Source organism: Rhamphochromis sp. 'chilingali' (genome assembly GCF_963969265.1).
Source record: "Rhamphochromis sp. 'chilingali' genome assembly, chromosome: 10".
NCBI classification, from domain to species: Eukaryota; Metazoa; Chordata; class Actinopteri; order Cichliformes; family Cichlidae; genus Rhamphochromis; species Rhamphochromis sp. 'chilingali'.
The window spans coordinates 3680001-3699523 of NC_137937.1; the positions used below are offsets into that span (position 1 = coordinate 3680001).

Genomic DNA, 19523 nt, shown 5'->3' on the forward strand with positions numbered 1-19523 from the left:
ACAGTGTCTGCAGCTATCTGTAGCTGCTCCTGGCATTTTTTGTAACTATTGACTAAAGAACTTTTTGTTTAACATTTAAATGCATTGGTTTCCTGCACATACACATCCACAGCTTTCACTTTACATTCATATTCAGTTAAGTTATCCATTCAGTCAGATTTGACCAGCATTTTTGCAATATTAATGCTTCAAACCTCTGCAGATAGAATGAATATATGCACAGATCTGTTACTTGCCCTGTTGCAGACTCTACACCTCTCACTCTTTTCATTCACCTCCTGCAACTATGCAATGAATCTTCGGCATACCTAATCCAAAAAGCCAGCTTTTAACTTCTGTCTCTTTTCTTATCCATAGGTCTGAACCTATTCTGACCCGGATGAAGGAGGATCATACCCGCATTATCTTGCCCGCCATAGACAACATCAAGTACAACACGTTCGAGGTGCAGCAGTACGCTAATGCCGCCCACGGCTACAACTGGGGTCTATGGTGTATGTACATCATCCCTCCACAAGAGTGGCTGGACAGGGGCGATGAGACAGCCCCTATCAGGTGAGGGCCTCAGCCGGTGCAAAGTGTCCATTATAGATGAGGATGTCTGATGAAATATGAATAGCCTTGGGATATGACTTATTCATATGTAGAGGCATCAAACTCAGGCACACTATAGTTTACTATGCCACACGAACCGTTGAATAAATGCTGCCTTTAGAAAATTTTCCAATTACACTGAAAAATATCATTTTGAAAGCACAGGGCCTCAGCGGTGTGGTGTCATTAGTGTAACTTTGTGTTGGCTATTAGCAGGGTATTATAATATACCACCTTAGATTAAAGGAGAGCATATGCTTCTGTCGGGTTTTTATATAACTCTAGAAATGCTTTTGTGTATCCCTGGCAAAACTCTACTGGAATGCAATACATTAAAGAAAAAGAGTGTAGCACATCAGCATTTCTTAAACTCTTGTTGCTCTTACAGATGTTCTGGCTGTGTGGATAGGATGGGGACAGGAGCTGAACTTGTTGATGAATTTGAATTTGTCCCCTGTGACTGTAGAAAATTTGTGATTGACGATTGTTAGTAGCTGTAATGTTTAGAAGTCTGCTTAAATTTAGTTTATTAGAGGAATAAAAACAAGTGAACTTGTTAATAGTCTTGTGTTATATAGAACTCTTTAAAGATGCACTGAACTTTTCTTATGATGCTTTATAATACATATCTGTAATCACGTAGCGGTTTTGTTTTAGTGTTGTAAGGCCAAAGGCAGTGCAAGCACCAAGAACATAAGGTCAAGTCCACCTGACTCAGCTTAGCTCTTGGTTTTCCTCTTCCATAATTATGGGGCTGCTGAACTGCTTAATGTTGCTGCATCCCTCGTGCAATTTTACAACTAGTGCTACAGTAGAGCATCAAACTTGAACTGAAGATGCCGCATCCTGACACATAAACATAAATATAATCACAAGGAGGTGCGGGTCAGCGGTAGCGAGAGATCGGCAGCTTTGAGCTGCATTTTTTCTTATCTCATTCAAGGATGCTTCAGTGAAATGGATCCAGCTGAAGTGTTCTCTGAACACAGTTCATCTGGTTAAAGAAGAAGTATTTCCTCTTTTCTCAGACTGCACAGACTCAGTAATACATCTGTTGACAAAGACAAGCATTTACAGGAGGAAAAGGGTGTTGTTTTTAAAGATCTGAGATGTGCAATGCGCTAACAGGCCTTCATCTCTGTATGAACATGAACTTGGAGTGACCCATTTAATCAGACATTTAAACTGATTTAGATTCGTAAATGAAAATCCACCACGTTTTTGAGATTCCTATACTGACAAGCACAAAACAAATACTAAAAGATCAGTGACAGGAGTAGAGGGCAAAAACATTCAGAAAAATCAAAAGTCGAACTGATCACATACTGTAAGTAAAGTAGCTAAATTTGGCTACCCCAAAGGCCTGATCAATGAGGATCTGTGGCTGCATGTTCACCCTGTTGCCATCTGGCAAGCGATACAGGATCTGCTGCCGTAGCACCAGACTTTGGAGCCATTTCTTTCTTCAGGCTGTGAGACTACTGAGCTCTTCCCCTTCACTTCACCACAAATATTAGCTTAATTTACTTATTTATTTTAGCAGCATAACAGGAAAAACATCTGAAACGTCAATGTACAACCCTGTGCTCCACAATGATGAATAAATGCCTGCAGAATGTCAGTGCTGATTTTGTAAAGCGCTAAAAGGAATCAATAATTCTTGTCTGCTGGTGTAAACCTACACAGCAAATCCAGCATGTCCATATTAACACTGTCGGATTTGATTTCAACACTATTAAAGTGTCTATATGGGTCCACACCAGAGAGTGTTAATTTAACTCTTTTTGGAGAGTTGGTACGTTAACTCTGATTTAGTGTTAAACACCAAATCTGTCTGGAGTTGATAATTTAACACTTGGTGTTAAGAGTTTATATATTAACTCTCAAAGAGTATTTTAATTTAACTACGTAAGAGTTATCTTCTAATTCATTCTAAAAAGCGGGAATTTTCCTGTTCTGAACTTCTAGAAATTTCTTTTGGAAATAAACATTTACTAAAAAGATGCAATGGTTTTTGAAAAACATTTATTCTGAACTGTGCACCACAATTTCAAAACATTTTCTGAAAGATGTAACAGTATACATGTTCTCACTTTCATTAGAATTTTGTTTATCAAAAGGTCTGACATGGTAAATGCAAATAACAGCATTCTCATCACTTATTTCTTCAATACAATATGCATGTCCTTCATTCATCCCTTTGTGGAACTTCAACGCACTTCTGCTCTCCCCCATATTCCATCTTCACAAGCATATCCTGTGCGGAGATTGAATAAAAATTAGTTGACACTAATTAATGGCACAAACAATCCAGTAAACAATTGCAGCACAGTAAAAAAAAAAAAAAAAAAAAAAGGAATCCTCTTTGAGCCATTACTTGTGTAAAGTATTTTCCCAAAAGACAAGGACACAGGCAACAGGTAATACTGAACTAAATGTAAAACCTCAACCTTTTTCATTTTTACCTAAACCGTGTGCACAAAACTCTGGAGGGATCTAAATGCTAACGTAGAACCCAGTCAGGACGTCAGCTACTGCTGTTTGCTCGCTTTTTTTTATGGGCGATCGTTTTCAGGCTTCAAGTAGCACCATTATACCAACATTTCACATTCTACACATTGTTTTAGGTGTATTTGACCAAAAGTTTGACTGAAAATTCACATGCAAGCTTTTTTCAAGGCTGTGGTATTTGCCCGCAAACAATACCTTTCAGCTAGCTAAAACAGAATATTATGCTATCAGCGAGCAACATGGCTAATGCCTTTCACACAGCTTTGTCTCAACTCCAAAGAGCCACAGAAGTAAAAGCTCATAATAATAATTGAAACAATCTTTGAAAAATGACTTACCAAGCATGGCAAACAACTCAAATATGTAGAGCAAAATGTTCTGAAACGGCTTCACTTCAGCTTCGATTGGAGCCGTGCTGGGGGCGGAGTCTGTGAATTCACTCTATTGGTGTCATAGCCCCTGTAGGAGTTCAGAGTTAAGAGGTCAAGAGTTAATGTTTCCATTGTAACACCTCCAGATTTGACAGAGAAACACTCATTTTTAACACTCGATTTTAACTACTATCATTTTACACCTCAGAGTTACATTAAAAGAATGTGACTCTACTTAGAGTAAAATTAACTCTACTTTTGCAAGAAGACTATTAACACCAAAACATTTAACACTTTTGAATTTGCTGTGTATGTTCAAACAGCATTGCTGCTATAAACAGAACAGGTAAATGTGTTCATTTGTATCACTTAATGTCCTGGACACTGCATTTTAACCAAGCCATAAGCATGAAACCTACTGATGTGTACTGCCACGATGTCTTCCATTATCCCAGACACCAAGACATTCACACACACTGTTCAGTTCTGACCACAGGCAACAGAAACATGAATTGGAAGCCAGAGTTTCATTACCTACCACAGACCAGTGCTGGAAAAGCAATAACAATTTCATTTGGTACAGGGTGTTCTCATACAAACAACTAGTGTGGACCTAAATATTGGATGTCTTATCAAAACTCCACGAGAATCATGTATTACCAAATATCAATTGCTAGAGTTGAGATAAAAAGAAATGATAAGAGTAGACATTCACGCTGGTTCGTCTTCCCTATTGAAAGTTTGCTGAAAATGAACAGATCGCCTCAAGGGCCAGCTGGAGTGTGTCAGCTGGGTGGATTCCTATTGGAAATCATTTTCCTGCTTGCTTCCTCAAGGTTTCTACTCATCAAAAACAGAAGCTCACTCACAACATCTCTGGTTGTTTGGACGCATTCAACAACAAAGAGGGTAAAAGGGTACGAGAAGGCACAAACATGTTGTGAGAACAGAAGATTGCAAGCATTTTGGAGATATTGTGAAGCAGACTCACGGGCAGAAGTATGTATTTTGATGATGTGGCTCCATCAATTAAAAGCACTGATTCAAAAAGAAACCTTTTCTTTTTTTTCAGCTGTTTGAATCAAGATCTAATGGAGAATTTTACCTCCATTTTATCATCTGGAAGAGACGGAGTCTTTATCTTGCCATATATTGCATACATCTATCAGACATTTACACTGCAAGCAGGAGACAAGGACAAGAGTTGCAAGGGGCGGATGAGTCCTGCAGGCTGACCATCTGCACACTAAAAATAACTAAACCTCGTGACGTTAAATGAGAAATCCACTGGATGATTACACCATCAATCTGTGATGTCTGATGGACTCCAGAAGTTGTTTTGTGACTTATGATTTCCTGTTTTTTGAAGGCCACGCAACGATATCTCTGTTGTGCGTGCCTTCAGGTACAAAATACAGACACAACAACAGCGTTGGCTGAAAGGAAGCAATACAAGTGTGCGTCATTCGCCCATGCAAAATATTAGCAAAAATCAATGCCAGACCCTTTGTGTTTTATATTCACCCACTTGCATAAGAGTTTATTGAATGTTCTTGTAATGGAGAAAACTAGCATGTTTTTTTTTTCTTGTTTATAACTTTTTCACTGCATAAAGACCTTGCAATACTATGTAGAGTAACTCGTGAACCAGGCTATCTGCCTTAACAAGTTGGATGAAGTGAAGAGAGAAAAGAAGAGCATAGGGAGACCACAACTAAAAAAAAGTTCCCAAATAGCTCCAGAAAGTAACAAACAGACAGAGGACAAAGTACAAACTGCAGGAGAAACAAGGCACAAGGTTAATAGCATGCAATAGTGGCATATAAATACCTGCAGAGTAAAAGAGAGTAGAGGAGAGGTGCTCAGTGTATTATGGGAGTTCCTCCAGCAGCGTGTGCTTGTACCCATATAATTATGAAACCTTGCAGGGTCACCTAATCCGGCCCGAAAGATAAGCGTTATCAAAAAGGGAAGTTTTAAGCCTCACCCGAAAAGCACCCAAACAAGGTGCTCCTTTCAAAGAAAACGGACCTAATAGCTAAAGGCTGTCCTTTATGTTCTGCTTTTTAAAACTTGGGGAACCACAAGAAAGCACTGTGAAAGCAAAGTGCTCTGTTGAGATGATATAGCGAGGTCTTTGCGATATAGTGTAGCATCATTAAGGGTTTGTATGTGAGAAGGGTTTTAAATGCAGTGAGGAGAAGCTAACAGGGCAGAAAAATGATCTGTCCTGCTAGTCATTGTTAGTTCTCTCACTTTTGCATCTGGTAGAGGCTTTTAAGAGAACTATTAGTGCATCCCTCTGATAAGTAATTACAATAGCTCAACCTGGAATTCACAGGTGGGTGGTCTATTTTCTCAGCATCACTCTGAGACAGGATGTTCCTAATTTTCACCATAGTCTATTATACAGATGAAAGGAGTCCTTGAGATAAGTTTATTGTATGACTTACAAAAAATCCTGAATGCAAGGTTTCCAACAGGGGTACTGGAATATTTGGTATGAGTCAGATTTACTAAAGAGGAGCAAATTAGCATGATGATGCAACTGCAAACATTTCCCAAGGGGAGGTTAAAGTTCTGGGGGGATCATCTACTCACTTCATTGTAATTTATAAATACAGCAAAGCCAGTTCCCATTAATGATCACCAGTATTTTATGAAGAGTGCAATAAAGCTACGTCCACACGTACCCGGGTATTTTTGAAAACGTAGATTTTTCTATGCGTTTGCACCTTTCATCCACACATAAACGGTGTTTTCGGTCACTGAAAACGGAGATTTTTAAAAACTCCAGCCAGGGTGGATATTTTTGAAAACTCTGTTTTTGCATTTACGTGTGGACGAGAAAAACTGAGAAAACGCAGAAAACGCAGCGTCAAAGGTGTGCGCCTTTTTTGACGTCACACTGTGCGCCACGTTATTGTTTCAGTGAAATGAATTTCTACAATACTGTTACTGTTAATTGTTCTCTCTGCAGTGTTTAAATGCTTACATATACACACACAGTTACTGTCCCTCCACACATACAACTCGGTTCTGCTTCTATGCCCCATCTTTGTTTACTTTTTCCCACCGAGGCTTCTAGACTTCTGATTGGCCAACATTTCTGCACGGTTATGAATATATCGCCACCTGTTGCTTTGGCATGCTCCTAGCAGCGTTTTCCTTCATTTCTGCGTTTACGTGTGGACGGGATTATTTTTTAAAACGAAAACGGAAAATCTCTGTTTTCAAAAATACCCGTGTACGTGTGGACGTAGCCTAAATTGGTTGGTTGAAAACAACCAGGCCTGGTGTGGAAGTAAATACTGTACTAACCAAAATAATGCAGTGTAAGTCCAGGTCTCCCAGCATTACAATTCAAACACACTTCAGATCTGTTTAAATCCCATTGACAGGCATTCCAGTATGGAATTTAATACATTCAGTACTATTGGAATTCAGTTCAGTTCAATTATTTTCTATGTTATCAAAATAACAGTATTAATAAGGACCGGAGACGTGTGGAGCTTAGTTCTAAAGATTCGGGTTGAGGAGTCACAGCTTTCAGCCATCCTCCAGTGCCAAATAAGACATGGATGCAAAATAAGATGTGACCTTTTTTTCAGCATAAATTCAACAGAATTTTCTATGGCACACTTTAATAACTCATGTTTGCACAGTTCATTTAAATACTGTCCGCCCCAAATCTTGCTCTGTGAAAGGGAAACTCTGAAAAGACCAGCCACAGAAATGCCTGTGTCCGCACCTTTTGGCCGTTATATTGACATGGCACCACTTACCAACAGCAGCGTTTTAGTGCCAAATGTTTTAGGGGCGATCGTGGCTCAAGAGTTGGGAGTTCGCCTTGTAATCGGAAGGTTGCCGGTTCGAGCCCCGGTTTGGACAGTCTCGGTTCGTTGTGTCCTTGGGCAAGACACTTCACCCGTTGCCTACTGGTGGTGGTCAGAGGGCCAGGTGGCGCCAGTGTCCGGCAGCCTCGCCTCTGTCAGTGCGCCCCAGGGTGGCTGTGGCTACAATGTAGCTTGCCATCACCAGTGTGTGAATGTGTGTGTGAATGGGTGGATGACTGGATATGTAAAGCGCTTTGGGGTCCTTAGGGACTAGTAAAGCGCTATATAAATACAGGCCATTTACCATTTAGTCCAGCAGAGCCCATTAGAAAATCTGGGCAAATATAAATGATAATCATTCTGCAATAGCATAAGCATGAGCATTTAATAAGGACCAGAAATGGTTAGTAGAACAAAAGAGGAATGTCTGTTATTGGGTTTAAGGGATTGGATCATTTAGAATTGAGGGGCAGAGCGGATGACTGAACCAGGCCGTTAGCTGATATATTTCAAGGTTTCAGAGATAATAAAAAATAATTGCTTGGTCATCTATCAAACCATTTCCCAACTTTTTCATGAGTAAGATCTAATGCTCTTTTATTTAATTTTATTTGGTTTGTGCTTTTGGTTTTATTGTAGAAGTCATTAATTTTAATTAGATCCATATGAATAGTTTGTCATGTGTTGATTTTGCTTTTTGTTTCTTTAATTTAGGTGGTCAGGGAGCAGACTCGGTCTCTGTGGTGTTTTGGGGGCTTGACAGCTGAAGGGAAATTGCAGAGAAGCAACTCTACTTTGTGGTCTCATTACTTTATTTTAAAATTTAAAAATGAATACATTATATTTATATGACAGATGCACCACGCAAAGTGGGATGGATGCTGTCCCTTTTAATCAGACCAGGTTTCCCTCGCTTGGTTTCTAATTACCAGTTTTAGCCCTCATCCTATTTCAAGCACTTTACCATAATCAGTGCCATAGTCAGTGTCATTCCAGTGGATACAAATGTTTTTCTTTCCTTCTTCATATATTATTCTTTGCCAGTTAAGACTCTGGTCTTAAGAATATGTTGGAATATATTGGCCTAATTAGCCTAATTTAATTGGATATTTAATGCCATTAAATACCATAAAAGGCCTGCTTGATAATGTTGCCACCAAACTTGGCAACAATTTACTCTTTTCTTTATTCTTAACTTAAAAATACAAATATGCAGGACATCAATTTGAGGATGTTTGTTTCACAATATAAAATACACAGTGTGGAAAAATGCTAAACGTTCAATCGTGCAAGGATTTTATTTCATTATCAGATGCGTCCAGCTTAATACGGTGCTGAGAGTGTACTGAGGGAGAGAGACGTGTTTACCTTGCCAGGAAGCTTAATCTAAAGGGAGCACTCAAAGAGGTTTGCACAAAGTTTGCAGTACAGACAGGAAGGCCACTTGTCAAGGGAAGTGAAAGGATAGGATGAATCAGGCCGAGAGTGTGCAGGGTCTGTCTTTTTCATCTACACAGCCAGTAAAAAATGATGGCACTTGAAAGCCTGTCTGTCACCCCCTTATAATTTAAACAAGACTGTGTGTCAGGAAATAAAAGTATAGAACTCAGCAAGCGTGATTCATAAAAAAAGATAGACTTGTAATTGTTACTGCGAGAGTGTTTAACTAGAACTGCCAATCTGTGATCGCAAGCCAGTTTCACTTTTAAATTGGGTTTTCTTTATTGTGTTTGATTTTCAGCTATTTTAAATTAAAGTGACACAGCTCATGAGACGTATATACTGTGAATGTCAAGCTCTAAAGACATTTATGAAAAAACAAAAACAAACGGTGAAAGTGCTTTCTTGGCGATATATTGGTTCAGGGGGTTCGGAGCTCTGCGTCAATTTTTTATTTATCTACTGGTGCAGGATTTTCAAAGTAGCAGCCCATGGTTATATTTCAGTCAGCCTTTTATATGGGGTTTAAACCTAAAAGCACCTTTCTTTTTGGCTTGCACGCCATACAGCTTAATGCTCTCTTTTAATACAGTCCGTGAATCAAAATGCAGCTCTTGCAGCACTTTACAGCACTTCCTGTCTGTCAGACTGAAGTGGCTGACATTCATGTGTGTGTGTGTGTGTGTGTGTGTGTGTGTGTGTGTGTGTGTGTGTGTGTGTGTGTGTGCATGTTTGTGTAATACATGGTGAACTCACCTCAGGCATCATTTCAGATAGAAAATCCATGCTTTCATTGGTCACTTTAAAAAATAATGCTGTTCAAGACCCTGTATGACTATAGTGCTCTTAATGGGGCTTTGTTCTGAGCACTTTAGATGGGACCGATAATAGTGCTGAAAGTAGCCCTGTCAACTAAGTGGGACCGTTTCTTCTACTGAAGATGGAAAATCTTGCTTTTGTTAAAAAAAACATGCACCCTCTAAATGTTTTATATCAGCTAAATTTTGGTAGATGTTTTATTTTCATCTTTATATTGTATAATGTGTTTCATTTTGTTTTAATTATTATAGCAACCATTGATAGGTTTGTCTTACTACGCATGAAATTTATTTGCCAGAATGATTAAATAATTAGATAAACAAAATATACCATGAAGCTGTCACGTGGCTCTCATTTGGATCACTGGTGCCCAGAATTTTGGGCTGAAGTGGAGATTTCATGGCTGATAAAACAACTTACTCACCCCTGCTGGCATGTACTTCAGAGTGGCTGCTGCGGTGAGCTAGTAACTGCTTGTGCTCAATAACACACTAATATAGTTCTCCTGCACCTTTACCACTCTCCTCAGTAATACTGAGCAGTTGGGGTCTTTAAGCTTATAATTGTGGTCTTAAGGCTTGAAAAAATTCAGTTTTATTGCAGGGTATATAAGCTGTTCTTTTTCAGCACCTTTAGCAAAGGTGGTTAAACAACAGAGGCGCAGTCTTTGTGCTTAAAATTAAACTGAACTAGTGTCTGTTTGTTTTTTCATCTTTCTGGCATTTCCACACCTTCCCTCAGTCAATCAAGCCTCAGTCTTCTCCTCATTTAAAAAAGCAGTGTATAAAAGTTTTGGATCTTTGGTCATAATCTGGCTTTCTTTAAAGTTTTACTTAAAGTTCAGAGAACAGCAATTTGTCTGTGTCTTTGTCGAACATTAGGCACTGCTGTAGAAACCCTCTAAAAACTAACCTGCATGATGATCTGCTAGAGAAACGAGACCATCTTATATATTACAAAAAATCTTACACATTGCTCTTAAAAAAAGCCACACTAGAAAAGAGAACAATGAAAGGTTCACTGTTGGAGGACGCTGTTTCTTTCTCATCTCTTGTCTGCTGTAAGATTGGGCCTTAATGGAAACAGTCTTTCTATGCTATACAAAGACATGTACATGGAATATCTGCAACACACATTTATTTGCAGTATTTGAGGTTTAAAGTTTAGCTTTAAAACCCCACTTAAACCTGTCTGGGCATTTAATGTACATTAAGAAACCTTAAATTATTATTTTTTTGTTCTTGTTTGATCTTTTTAGCGGACTTAAAGAAAAAAGGTGGGTTTCATGCGGTTCAATTCCATTGACGCATGCTGTGTCTCTCACTCTGCCCGACTAGAACTCCAGCCATGATCGGCTGCTCTTTCGTGGTAGATCGGGAATACTTTGGTGAGATCGGTCTGCTGGATCCTGGCATGGAGGTCTACGGAGGTGAGAACATCGAGCTGGGCATGCGGGTAAGGACCACATTTTATTACCCAAGCTGCTGCTACAATGTAGACTTTTATAAACAGCCTTAAAGGTAGACTTTGTTTTGTCTCTTTAAACTAAATGAGAAGCCGCTGTGTTAAGAGAGAGATGAAACTTCTCAGAGAAAAGCTGCGAGAAAAGTTATGTTGTTAATGAGGCTTTCCTTCAAAGCTGCAGAGGTTTGTGTCTGAAGTTCTACACGAGGAAGGCCACACAAAGAGCCATAATTACAGAGCCAATATTTGAGGGAGTAATGCTTAGATGAACAGTCTTTGTTAGAATGATTTGTGAAATCTGTATTCAGACTTTGGAACAGCTTATGATCAAGTTTTCTTATGTTTCACAGCCGGAGGGATACAGCTTAAGAAACAAAACCCAGGGGCATCAACAGAAACCATGATTAAACTTTCCAAAGTTTTTTAGATGGGAGTGGAGGAGGGAAATAAAAAAATCCCCTTAATGCAAATCTTTAGCCAACCCAAAGGCTCTAAAGCTTGTATACAGAAAATGTAAATCTCTTTGGCTGCTGCTTTGAGTTGAATTTAACGCTTCATGTGAGCGAAGGGCTTGCTGAAGAATTGGTTAGCGTTTAAATTCAGAAAATGTTTCTCTCCAGCCAAGTGGAACCTTTCTGAATCGAGACGCTCTCCTTGGGCTTATTGCAATGAGAAATGCTTGAAAGATCCCACTCTTCATTTAACATCATGCCCACATACATTTCAAAATCTCGAGATTCCATCAACGACACCTCTGAAGTGTCGGCTGCCTTTGAAAGAGCACTTAAACAGAGGCTGGAGAATGTTTTCATGTTTGTGCAGTGCTTTATTGAAGACGTTTGTAGTTGCTGGTGATTATTTCAGAGCCTTCTATTATTCCACGTAGAGTGGCTTTTCCTGTTTATATAAATGGCATGATTCATTGCCGTCTGCACAATGATACAATGATCTGGCCTCTTCTGTCTTTAGCTCGTAGTTTTACCATTATTATGTAGTAATAACTCACTATTTTCTATTATGTGCCAACCACTGACAGCCGCCCCCAAGCTTACAGAGTTTTCACTTTCAGCAGCCCTGCTTATATGCACCTAACAAACCATGCAGCTGTGTTAGACGATGTTCGTGGGGGAGATCAATTCAGCTACAGCAGCTAAATAAACCTAGAACAACTCTATTGAACTGTGTGATATAGTTTAACTGGCTCTGATACGCACCAGCTCCTCATTGTCTCTCTTTTCTCACTGAATATTTACTATCGCTTTTTTTCATTCATAAAGTGAGAAGAATAACCGTCTGTCTGCAAACAGAGTGCCATCACAAAGGCAATTACCTATCCTCCTGTTTGGCCTGTTTGTGTGTGGAAATGAAACACATGCCACGAAAAAACAGGCCATTCAGCTCACACACACAAGCCTGATGGGTCGACAGTCAGCAACTAGCTTCGTCCATTCATAATGTACAGCCTTTAATAGAATGGAGACGGGATCCCGGCAAGTGAGCCGCAGTTACTCCTCTTTGGCTACTGCGGCTCAGGCAGCTCATTGTAGTGCCGGTTGAAGAGCTGCCACTGGGATAGGTTTGATTGACAAGAACATGTTTAACAATTAGCCAGGGCAGCTCACAGGAGCCCAGGATCATCTGACTGCAGGAGCCTGATGAGAGGCAGGGTTCACATTCAAAGGTTATGGTATAGTTATCATCTAACGTGAGTTGTTCCTTTGTGTCTAAGAGGGATGCAAAGAATCTTTCGTAGGCAGAAGGGATGTGCAGGGGCTGATTAGGCTGCACATAGCAATGTGGTGCGGTGTCACTTTTGACAGGTAGACAACAGAATAAAACCGGGGAGGAGGGGTTTCTCACCGATGTGTTTGCTCAGGAGTGAAATCATTTATAAGCTAGGACCTGTAAATGAAGAGAGACAGCACAGGCAAATCACACTGATGAAAGATCACATAGAGTTCGTCTGCAGCCTCGTGATATCACTCTCTCGCTTACATAATCACAACAAATAAAGGAATGCATTAAATGCGTTTGTGCTGAATGATTTTTTTCTTTTTTAATCTTCCAGAGAATCTTTCATTGCCCTTGTAAATAATTGCAGATGGCATGTTTGAACTTACCACAAGGCCCCTTTTGCAAACAGAGAAAAATGCTTTGGGACAGTAACGGTGAATTCTGCCAGAAGTGTCAATATGAATTTATCTTGCAATGTGTCTCCCACACCTGCTTCACTGAGTCTTTGCTGATATAGAGCCCCAGTAGACCTGGACACTGCCTTTCATTTTTCAAATTCCTATGTGATACTGTGATACTCACTTCGCAAATATAATACTACACAAAATCTACCAGGGGTCACTCCTCCAGCTGCCGTCCCTGCTTTTTCCACTGAAACAGGGGGAAAAGGAAACCTTTTGAAATGTGGCAATTATGCTTATGCTAATTCTTTCACCACATTAAAGCAAGAGGAAAATAGAAAACCGAGTCCACAAATGCTAGCAGCTCAGGTTTCATTACTTCTCTTTGTAAATAATAAATATAAATAAGAAAGGTCTGTGCAGATTCTTAGTCATGCAGGTGTGAGTATTCTCAAGCACTTGAAATGAAGGCAGCTGGGCTTCTTTTTGGTTTTAGGCTATATAAGTGTTGGACTTCCATCAATTTCTGTTTCCAGTGAGTAAATAAATGTCTGGCACTTCTGGGAATGAAAGGATTAAGGTGTTAATTTGACATAATTCAAGCACTGGGAGTAATATATAAACATGTTGTGCCCTATAAGTTTATGAAGCTGGGAAACTCATCAAATTCAGCAAACTCTGCAGGCAGATCTATAGTTTCTGCTAGCTTCATGCAGCTGCTCGCAGCTCATTTTTGCTGCCTAAACGCACTGTGTACTCTGTGTTCACACAGTGCTAAATGCATTTAGTAAAAGACTTGTGCCATGCTAAACTAAAACTGCTACATTCAGTCATGCCCTTCCCTTCACATCCTAATCTAACAAAGTCAGTCTGGCATACCATTTTATGACTTGCAGAAATTTAATTCGTAAACATTTTTGCCCGCCAAACTATGATGGCAACCATGTTTCTGCCAGAAAAAGTCTAGAGTCTAGATGGGTTTACCCACACAATATGCCCATGAGCTTACATTGCCATCAGGAAGCCATCCAAGCTGCTTCATGAAATCTGTCTCATTTTCATAACAGTCTAATCAATCAGTCCAAGAACCTTGTGAAGTGTGATCTCATGGGGTGGCCTGCTTGTCTTGATGACATTTATTAAACTCACCAGGAACTCCTTTCAGGAGTAATGAACCAAAAAAGAATCTTTTTTTTTCTTCTTTGAAGCCCCATCTCCATACCCACCTGGGCTGGGCCTCAAGGCATCTGCTCATAATCTCTCTGTAGTGAGGAGAATTGAGCTAATTAAAGTGTAGCAGTACCAGCAGCTAGACAGGAATGGGACATAATTACACTTCACTTGGTTCTTTCTGCATCCCAAGCAGAGTTGTTATGGTGGGATCAAAGTATAGCATGTAACAGTCCAGTATATGTATTATATTGGTTTTAGATCAGTGCATTTTTTAATCCCATGCATTTACAATGTGACACTACATAACAGGTTAGGCCTGTTGCCCGGTTTGTTGTAATAACTGTCAAATTTAGATAAGCACTTGATGGACGTTTGAACATGAAGTGTGATGTCATCAAGGTTAGTTTGTTAGCCCAATATGTGAAAGGCATCTGAGTTTAGGACTCACAAAAGTCTTGAGTCACACCTCCCTACTTTTATTTTGTCAGACTTTCTTGCTTTTTTTTTTTATGTTCTTCAGCTGTAGCTGTAGTATTTTGAAGGTAGCCATACCAAATACTGATTTCTAGCTCATTAGAATTGTAGGATTTTGCCTCGAGCACTACATTTTCATACACGTTTGCACATTTCAATAAATCTCTATTTACCATTTTCCCAACAAAATATATAGAAAAAATGGGTTGCTCAAGATAGTTGCACAATACTGAAGATTAAGTGAGTCCTAAACTCGGGTCCCTTTCACATATTAGGCTAACAAACTAACCTTGATGACATCACACCTCATGTTTAAACTTCCATCAAAGTTTTTTGGATTTTAGCTTCTAGCTTGGGCAGCACGGTGGCGCGGTGATTAGCACTGTTGCCCACAGCCCGAGGCATTCCTGAGTTTGATTCCACCATCTGTGTGGAGTTTGCATGTTCTTCCCGTGTTTGTGTCTGTTCTCTCCGGGTACTCTGGTTTCCTTTCACAGTCCAAAGACATGCAGTTAGTGGGATTAGGCTAACTGGTCATTCTAAATTGCCCATGAGTATGAGTGCAGCTGGTTGTCGTCTCTATGTGTTAGACTGACAACTAATGGATGGAAAGCTTCTAACTTTTAAAAACTTTTAAGTGGCAGGTGACACAGTAACTGTGCAATCATACATCATTTTAAAATAGCTAGCTAGCATTTAGATGAAGCAGCGCTAGTTTCAGTGCAAGAAACAGCGTTGATGTCAGCTGCAGGTTGCTTATTAACGCCTGCTCATGTTCTGAGGCTGTCAAACAAGCTGAGGTCAGAAAAGTAGATAGATGGATAGAATTTTATTTCAAACATGCAAATATAACTGAAATAACAAGAGAAAAAACAAAAACAGAACTTAGAAAACATCAAGTGTTCATGTATATATGTACGTCTACAGAATGTGTGTGCTCAAAAAGGAGTAGGATGAAGTTTACACTTCTCCTGTTCCTAATCCCTTATTTCAAATTTCATTACTTACAAATCCACATTCAGAATTCACTATTCACAAGTGTCACTAAAAGTCACTTTCAGCATTATGACCCTGCATAGCTGCAAATTTTAAGCACTGTGCATTGTTATTACAAACTCAAATGTCTGAAATACAATATTTCTCAAGTAAAACCTTTAGACAGATAATGTACTTTTGTCTTTCGCTATTTTGCTAATAATTGATTTCTTTAACACAACTCACTGTTTTAAAATCTGTTATTCATTACAAGGTGACAGTGGCATCCACCTCTAAGTTGTAGCTGGTTAATAAATCTACAGATTGATCCTTTAGGCTTATCCCTTCGTTTTGCTTCCACAGAAGCATATTAAACAGAATGTGCATGTGTAATACATTCATATTTTGAGCAACAACTCTGATTATCAGACGATAAACCCAGCAGCTCAGCTAGTGCTTTGCATCTTATGCCACCCACCACTTTTTTCCAGATGGTGGCTTTGTTTAATGAAAGCAAACAGTGCCCCCACCCACCCAAAAAACAAAAAAAACAAAAACAAAAACAAAGAAAATATAAATTCAAGATAAACCAGTAAGCATTACTTCAGGTGGTACTATAACAGGTGCAGCCTCGTAGCAGTTGGTGGATGCAGTCAGATGTTGCTTTCAGTTTATTGTGAGAACATCTGCCACACTGATACAAATATGAAGCCTGGACAATTTAACACAGTTGATCAACCTCACAAGCCATCTGGATTTGAAGATACAAATGGATTCAAAGGAAGGCGACAGCCTCCGGATGTGTTTGTTTGTAAAGGATATGATGACTGTACACATGGATTCTCATCGGTTGATTTTTCCATCTAACAATACGTTGTGTTTCACATGTGAGAGAATATTTGTATTAAATAGTTTCTTTCCCTTCGAGGGCAGAAATTCTCATGCTACATTTTGTTTCCCTGAAAGTTATCATCATACTGTCTATCTAATTATTATGAATGAAGACAGGGCTGTTAGAGTCATCCGGTTGCTGTGTGCTGTCGACTTTCTCAAAGAATCTAATAATGCGATGTTAATAAAGAGCTTCATCCGGCATCTGTACCAGGATTACAATACTAAATGTTAATCGCATTTGTGGTTTCGGTGACCTATCATGGGCAGCTCTGAGAAACCCACAGCAAGCTACCTTTTACATAAAGCCACCCTCTCTGGCTTTTAACACATGTCACACTAGGAATTATCTTCATTTAGCATTCAGGGATATTCAGATCACACACAGAATATATCTTCACTATTCCCCGTGACCGACTCAGACTCCTCTTCCAGGCTGCAGCCCTCCGCAGCGGAAAGCAGTCACCTTGAGAAAGGACAGAAATGTCGTTATGAGCCGTAGCCATCTGTGGACACCAGCCATTCTGGCAGCTTCCAAATCAACATCATGCTCATGTCCATCAAACGGCAAATGACAGTGGGCGCTCACCATATGTGAGCCCTTTCCAACAAAGTGAGTCATTCCAAAGATGAGAACAAATCTAATGCCTCCGAGGGATTCTCATGTTACACTTTTGCAAGTAGAAGGAGATAAATGTGGGGGATTACTGGACAAATGCCATAATGAGGAATGCTTTATTGGACAAAGCATCGCATAGTGTCCAATATGGTTGTCCCATATGGTGGCGCGTTTTCACACCGAAATAAACACAATTTGCGGCGATGTTTATGCTGAATTCTTTTTTTAACAGTTTAAGAACTTGTTTTCTTCCACTGTCTCGTGTCTCTTCAGTGACCAGTGTTGACTAAGGTATCCTTTACTATAACCGTGCGTTGTTTTATCACCTTGTCAAAGGCGTGATTCATTCTCTCGCCACAACATGTGAGAAACTATCTGCTCTCCATCGATAAAACCAACGTGAAAGCAACAGTACCACTGGATATTGATCAAGCATTTGTCTTTTTTAAATCCTGCATTATTCAGGGGCTGAATCAATCTGTTGGGGCTTAATGGACTCGGGTTTACTTACTTCATGGTTCATTACTGTATGTTCCAGCCCGAGTCCATCTATGGGAGAAAAGACAAATGAGAATAGATGCGGCAGTAAAAGTTACAAGACCCAGATCGAGGATTGTTTCAGAGGAACTACCCCAGCTATTGAAGGACTTATTGCGACCATATGGCAAAGCAGAGAGCTTCTGCGTATGCTTTTTCGTGCTGACATTATTATACGTGATTTGGATTTATGCATCGACATGTTTGGTGCATGCATAATTTAAGATTTATATTGCCTTCTTGTCTCCTCGTGTCTTATAGATCCAGACTGTGTCCATAATTTACACCACAATAGAGTGTATGTTTGAGAACATATGTTATGTTTGGCATTTAACGATGACATCGAGCATACTCCTCTGCTTCAAGTGGCTTTGGAAAAATTACTTGGCTTCCTGGGCATGAGCGTACCTCAGAGAGTTGCCACTTTGGCGTTCAGAGCCAGAGGGATAAGTAATTAGACAGGCCCTGTCAGCTTACTTATTATCCCTGTGAATCATAAACTTCATTAAAAACCTCCTTCAGTAGTGACTGCAGATACCCCCACTCTAATTTGAACACATTTTGACAAGGTAATTAAGATTATTTCACAAGATTTGTGCATTTCGCATCCTCCCACCATTGAAGACAATCGAATTATATAGAGAGGTATCCAAATGCTCTCTCCGTGGACAGCATCATCACCAGAAAACAACAACAGCAACACTTGACAGGCAGATTGGCTCATCCCATTCATTATCTCAGCATTAGCTAATCTGTTCACGTAATTGCTTGTGTTAGATGTCTAAGACTCTTGCTGAAAACTTGAAATGATCTGACAAGGCCAAAGCATTTGACGAGCACTTGCGCACACTGATTTGGCCGCAGCAGCAAATCAGCCGGCATATCAAAGAGGAAGGGCAGCAACTGGGTGGAATTAGCTTTTGACAGGCGTAGTTAAAAGGGCCTACGCGTCTGTCTGTCTCTCCATCAACAGCCTCCATTTTATGGATGCGCAGGCACGATGCCCAGCGATGGCACTGTCACCTCACAGCAAAAAAAGTTCTTGCTGATGGGCTGTGGACTCTGCGTGTATTTTCTCTAAATGACATGCATGTAAGACTGATTGGTGATTAAAAACTGGGAGTTGTCTGGAGACAAGCTGCTCACCCATCCTCTCTGACCCTAGTCGGGCAGTTTATCACACTAATAGAGATTTTTTTAAAAAGAACAGCAAATACTTATTAATGTAGAGGTTCCTATGAGTGCCTGAAAATAAATCAAAGTATAAAGTTGGCATGTATGTGCTGCACTACTTTGTGACTGTGAGCTTCTTGAACGACCAAAATATACTGTGATAAATATACTTCCTGTTAAGTGGATTTTTCTGACCTCTGGGGAGCTACAGCATTTCCAGTTGTTTTGTGCTAAATGACGCTAAGAGCTGCTGTGGATACTTCATAAATATGACACTAGTCATATGGCCAGTGACAGATCTAAAAGATTTTACATGGGAGAGCAAAATGGGGGCGAGAAGTCTAGGCAGGGTGGCACATACCTCTTCAGTGAAGTATGTGAAAATTCCCTATATGTAAATGGAGTCAACAAAATATCAACAAAATCACTTTCAAACTATTTATTGTATCATTATCTCTTCTAAGAAAACAAAGACGGTTTTTAGGTATAAAGTTCCCGGCTCTACAGCAGG

The 19523-nt window shown here is 39.7% G+C and overlaps 1 protein-coding gene across 1 annotated transcript in view; it reads left to right on the forward strand.

Moving 5' to 3' along the window:
• The window catches only part of galnt9 (polypeptide N-acetylgalactosaminyltransferase 9), a 115261-nt gene that overhangs the window by 58554 nt on the left and 37184 nt on the right, over window positions 1–19523 (forward strand). The window contains exons 5-6 of the mRNA XM_080893759.1: window positions 358–555; window positions 10909–11026. Of these exons, the coding sequence (XP_080749885.1) occupies window positions 358–555; window positions 10909–11026 (316 nt within the window). The remainder of the gene's footprint in view (window positions 1–357; window positions 556–10908; window positions 11027–19523) is intronic.